Below are 5426 nucleotides of genomic sequence, written 5' to 3' on the forward strand. Positions count from 1 at the left end.
CACCTTCTTAGTTCACAGCAGTGATGATCACTTTCTTCTTCATCATCTCAATCCTGGTAGTTTTAGCGAGATTAATCCACAAACTATGGTGGAAGCCTCTTCAAATCCAGAAAATCCTCCGATCACAAGGGATCAAAGGGCCCTCCTACAAACTCATTCATGGAAACACCAAAGACATCCTCAAAATGAGGAAAGAAGCAATCAGCAGCTGCGACGACCTCTGCAGTCATGACGTTTTTCCAAGAATTCTTCCCCACTTGAATTCGTGGATCAAGTTATATGGTAATCCCATCTTGAACTAATATGCATGTGTGTGTGTGATTCTTGAATTTGTTTAAGTTATTGTGTGGAACAGGAAGTAATTTCCTCATTTGGATGGGTGCAGGGACGGAGCCAGGGGGGAGCTAGGGGGGGCTAGAGCCCCCTCCCAAATTTTGAGTTTTTTTTTTTTAATAATATATATAGATATATGTTTATACCTATTATAAAATAATTTTGTTTTATAAAAGAGTATTTGGTTATTATATTCTCTCATATATACTTAATTTAAGGATAATTTTGTTTTTTAAAACTATATGATCTATGAAATATTGTTTGTTATTATTACTATTATACTTGTCTTTTAATAAAAAATGCCTAATATGTATGAAATGCTAAAAAAAATTATAATGTATTGAAACTAATTTGTAATATATAGAAAATATATAATCTATGGACATGTTGTTTGTTATTATTATTATTATGCTTGCCTTTTAATAAAAAATGTCTTAAATATACGGAATTTCCAAAAAAAGTTTTGTGATATATTGAAACTATATAATCTATGAAAATAATGTTCGTTATTATTAGTATTATGCTCGTATTTTAATAAAAAAAAATACCTTAAATATACTGAATGCCCAAAAAAAATTTCTCGGGGGCCCGTACAGGTTCAGCCCCCCCCGAACTAAATTCCTGGCTCCGTCCCTGGATGGGTGATCAACCTCAAATAATTGTCACTGAACCCGAGTTGGCTAGGGAGATATTAACAAATAAGGATGGAATCTACAAAAAATGCAAGCCTTTAAATTATGTTAAGAGGCTATTGGGAGATGGCCTTGTTGTAGCAGAAGGTGAAAAATGGTCCAAATTAAGAAAGCTCTCTAACTATGCTTTTCATGGAGACTCCTTGAAGGTGACTCACTTAAATGATTCGCATTTTTTTATCTTTAGTAGGAGTATTTTTTTTGTAATAATCTTGCTATATATATTAATGTTAGGACATGGTTCCTGCAATGGTGGAGAGTGTGGACACTATGTTGGAGAGATTTGAAGGGAATGTAGGTAAAGAAATCGAGATAAGCAAGGAATTCAAGCTTTTAACCTCGGATATAATCTCTAAGACTGCATTTGGGAGCACCTACGTTGAAGGCCAAGACATATTCGACATGCTCATGAAGTTGGTAGTTTTGATCACAAGAAATGCTTTCAAGATCAGACCTTTCGGCCTCAAGTATTTACTTCTTCATCTGTTTTTTGATAATTTCAAGATTATAGTTTTACTTTTATTGTTTCTGATTGGGATAATATTGTAGGAGGATTTGGAGGCCAAGTGATGAGATTGAAGCTGACAGAGTTGAGAAATCACTGCGTGATTCAATTGTATCGTTGGTTAGGAAGAGGGAAGATATGGTTAGGACAGGGCAGTTGGAAGACTTTGGTAATGATTTTCTTGGAGCCCTCATGAAGGTTAATCATGAGGTTGATCCCAAGATTAGGATCTCATTAGATGATATAGTTGATGAGTGTAAGGTGTTCTTCATTGCTGGACATGAGACCACCAGCAGCTTGCTGTCATGGACAGCTCTTCTGCTCTCCATCCACGAGGAATGGCAAGAGAGAGCGAGGGACGAGGTGCTTCATCTCTTTGGAATGGATAAACCCACTGCACAAGGCCTTTCTAGGCTTAAAATTGTATGTGAACAATCAAAAGTTATGAAGATTCTGTGATCTTTTGATGTTTCTCATTTTATACCTTTTCTTGCAGCTGACTATGATTCTGAACGAGGCGTTGAGGCTGTACAGCCCGGTTCTTGCTCTCACGAGAAAAGTAGGGCAAGAAACGAGATTAGGAAGGTACAAGATTCCTGCAGATGTTGAGGTGTACATTCCACCATTAGCACTGCATAGGAATCATGAAATATGGGGGAGAGATGCTCATCTGTTCAAGCCTGAGAGGTTTGGTGATGGGGTGGCTAAGGCCGCGAACGGGAATCCCACGGCCTTGGCCTTCCTCCCATTCGGGGCCGGCCCAAGGGCATGTGTGGGCTTGAACTTTGCAGGTGATGAGGCGAAGGTCGCGCTCATCATGATCCTGCAGCGTTACAAGCTCACGCTCTCGCCAAACTATGTCCATGCCCCTTTTCAGCTTCTCACTGTCAATCCTCAACATGGAATTCAAATCATTCTGTAATCTGCGTAGAATGAATGTGTGCTGATCACTTGGTTAAAAAAAAATGTAATTTTCCCTTTTATATGTTGATAGAAACTGTATTAGTTCTATCTCATTCTACATTAAAAACATATGTATCCTAGGAAACATCTAATGTCACTTTCATTGCCTTGTTTGCCTGACTTGTTTTCATCACCACCCCAAACAATGTATGTTGTCTGGTCCCTTCAAATACGAGGGGTTTTCGCGTGATCTCATTGCTGCATTGTATTCACCATGATCACCATCATCCAGATCATGCTTCATCTCATCACATTTACCCTGATCAGATTTATCTACAAGGCAATATGGATACCATTTCACGTGCAGCGCATGATGAAGGCACAGGGAATCACGGGCCCTTCGTATAGAATAGTTCATGGAACCACAAAAGAGAGCACGATCTTGAGAGAAGAAGCACTCAAGGGTCCTATGGAGCTGTCACATGATATATTCCCCAAAATCCAGCCTCAGTTCTACCAATGGATGAAGCTTTATGGTAACTACGTATATAAATCTTGTTCCCAAACTCGTCTCATATTTGTCTGTAACAGGAAAGAATTTCCTTACCTGGGCTGGCCCTCAACCTCATGTGGTGATAACCGAGCCCGAAATAGCTAAAGAGATACTCACAAACAAGGAAGGGATTTTCCTCAAACCCAAAAGTAGAGGTAATGTGAAGAAGCTGCTTGGAGATGGGCTTGTTATGGCTGAAGGGGCTAAGTGGTTTAAGCTGAGAAAATTGGCAAACCATGCATTCTATGCAGAAAGCTTGAAGGTGAAAAATTCTAGCAATTTCCATCTAGAAGTTTCTACTGTAACTGTTTGCTTGTGTAGGAGATGATTCCATCCATGATTGCAAGCGTTGAAACAATGCTGCAAAAGTGGAGGCAATACCAAGGCAGAGAAATGGATGTGTGTGAAGAGCTCAAAGTCATGAGCTCGGAGGTGATCGCAAGAACTGCATTTGGAAGCAGTTATTTAGAAGGGAAGAACATCTTCGACATGCTCACCAAGCTCGGCTTTCTTCTCTTCAAGAACATGGACAAGATCCGACCTTTCGGGTAACTTCCACACCACCTTCACCATTCTATGTTATGTCTCATTTTTGAGTGATGAGGGATTTGCAGAATGATTTGGAAGACGCGAGACGACGTTGAGTCAGATGAGATCGAGCAGTCCCTCCGTGATACTGCCATGTCAATAGTGAGGAAGAGAGAGGAGAGAGTGGTAGCCGGAGAAGCAGAGGATTATGGGACCGATTTTCTTGGAGCATTGTTGAAAGCTCACCATGATTCAGACAAGAAGAGTAGGATCTCAATCGACGATGTCATCGATGAATGCAAGGTGTTTTTCTTAGCCGGACACGAAACTACAAGCAGCTTGCTCTCATGGACAATATTCCTCTTAGCAATCCACACAGATTGGCAAGAAAAGGCAAGGCAAGAAGTGTTGGAGCTTTTTGGAGAGCAGAATCCTACTGCAGAAGGCCTTCCTAGATTGAAGACAGTAAGCAGATTTTTATAATATATGATTATAACAATTCACACATCACATTTCTTGACCATTTCTCAATGTGTTGAATCTGATGAAGGCAAGCATGATTATGAATGAGACGTTGAGGCTCTACAGCCCTGTAGCGAGCCTAGTGAGGCGGGGGACGAGGCGAGTGAGGATCGGGAGATACGAATTCCCAGCCAAGATGGAATTCCACATCCCAACTCTAGCGCTGCATAGGAATCAAGAGATTTGGGGGAAAGATGTACATTTGTTCAAACCAGAGAGATTTGCAGAGGGTGTTGCCACAGCTACCAGGAACAACCCCATGGCCTTCCTCCCCTTCGGCTACGGCCCAAGAACGTGCGTTGGCTTGAATTTCGCGACCAATGAGGCCAAGATTGCGCTCTCGATGATCCTTCAACGTTATAGCTTCACGTTGTCGAAGAATTACGCTCATTTCCCTATTAATATCATCACCACACGACCACAATGCGGTGTGCAAATAATTCTCCAACCATTGCAGCAGTGAAATGATATTCTTGCAAGATGCACGATAGCATGTATGAATATATAGTTTATACAAGATATTAAGCTGTTATCTTATTCAAGATTCAATAAAATTAGATCAATAAGCTGCAAGAATCTACATAGTAGAAAAACTAATGAGTAACAAATGAATGTGAGTTAGCCATTGTTTCTTTGTTGGATTGGTTGAGGCTCAATCATGGAAGGCAGCACGAGAGGAGAGAGGAGAGGGATCGGATCTTTACTCGAAAAATACGAAGAAGCTGCTGCTGCTGCTGCTGCTGTTGAAGAAGATGATGCTTCTTTATCACTTGCATTAGGTTTCATGGTGGCTGGCTTGAGTTGCAGCCGGCTCAAGGGGGCCATGAGCTCATCTCTTGGAGGTGAGGTTTGGAATCCAGCAAACTCTGCATCAAAACTGTCCATTGACTTAAAAATTTGATCTTGATATTGTGTGTGGAGTGTTAGTATTTCTTTCAACTGTACAATTAAAGCAGTGGATTAGATTATCCATTTGGAATTGACTATGATCAATTGGATTGAAACATGATCCAATTCCAGCCTGTACATGGCCCCATTCACAAAACTATCGAGAATTTGTATTCAAAAAAATGATAACAATTTTACACACATACTATAATTTTAGAGGTGTTTACTTGATCTGCTATTCATGATAATGTGGATTGTAATATTTTATTTCAATCATGTGAGCAGGGAATCATTGAATTGTTTATATAGTTATTATGAAATCTAGAGATTGCAGTGGCTGATTTCCAAAGCTATCACATGACAATGCCTTTTCTTATATTGAATTACACCAACTTTTTAAAAGGAATCAGACATCTTCAACTGTAAGCATCAACTTTGAGAAACAAAAGGAAAAAGATACATGTATATGTAAGTTTTTTTTTTTAATGATTGAAGATTTCAC

General features: G+C 39.8%; 2 protein-coding genes across 2 annotated transcripts; both read left to right on the forward strand.

Moving 5' to 3' along the window:
- Window positions 1–970: 970 nt before the first annotated feature.
- Window positions 971–2613, forward strand: LOC130995957 (cytochrome P450 CYP749A22-like). Its single transcript, XM_057921484.1, has 4 exons — window positions 971–1174; window positions 1260–1492; window positions 1575–1953; window positions 2027–2613. The coding sequence occupies exons 1-4, from the start codon at window positions 971–973 to the stop codon at window positions 2450–2452; spliced, it is 1242 nt and encodes a 413-aa protein (XP_057777467.1). The 3' UTR covers window positions 2453–2613.
- An 80-nt stretch (window positions 2614–2693) lies between these two features.
- On the forward strand, window positions 2694–5123 carry LOC130995943 (cytochrome P450 CYP749A22-like). The gene is made up of 5 exons (XM_057921463.1): window positions 2694–2969; window positions 3025–3248; window positions 3308–3534; window positions 3601–3979; window positions 4065–5123. The coding sequence occupies exons 1-5, from the start codon at window positions 2708–2710 to the stop codon at window positions 4497–4499; spliced, it is 1527 nt and encodes a 508-aa protein (XP_057777446.1). The 5' UTR covers window positions 2694–2707; the 3' UTR covers window positions 4500–5123.
- Window positions 5124–5426: the final 303 nt, after the last annotated feature.

The sequence above is a fragment of the Salvia miltiorrhiza genome, chromosome 7, assembly GCF_028751815.1.
Source record: "Salvia miltiorrhiza cultivar Shanhuang (shh) chromosome 7, IMPLAD_Smil_shh, whole genome shotgun sequence".
Lineage (NCBI taxonomy): Eukaryota > Viridiplantae > Streptophyta > Magnoliopsida > Lamiales > Lamiaceae > Salvia > Salvia miltiorrhiza.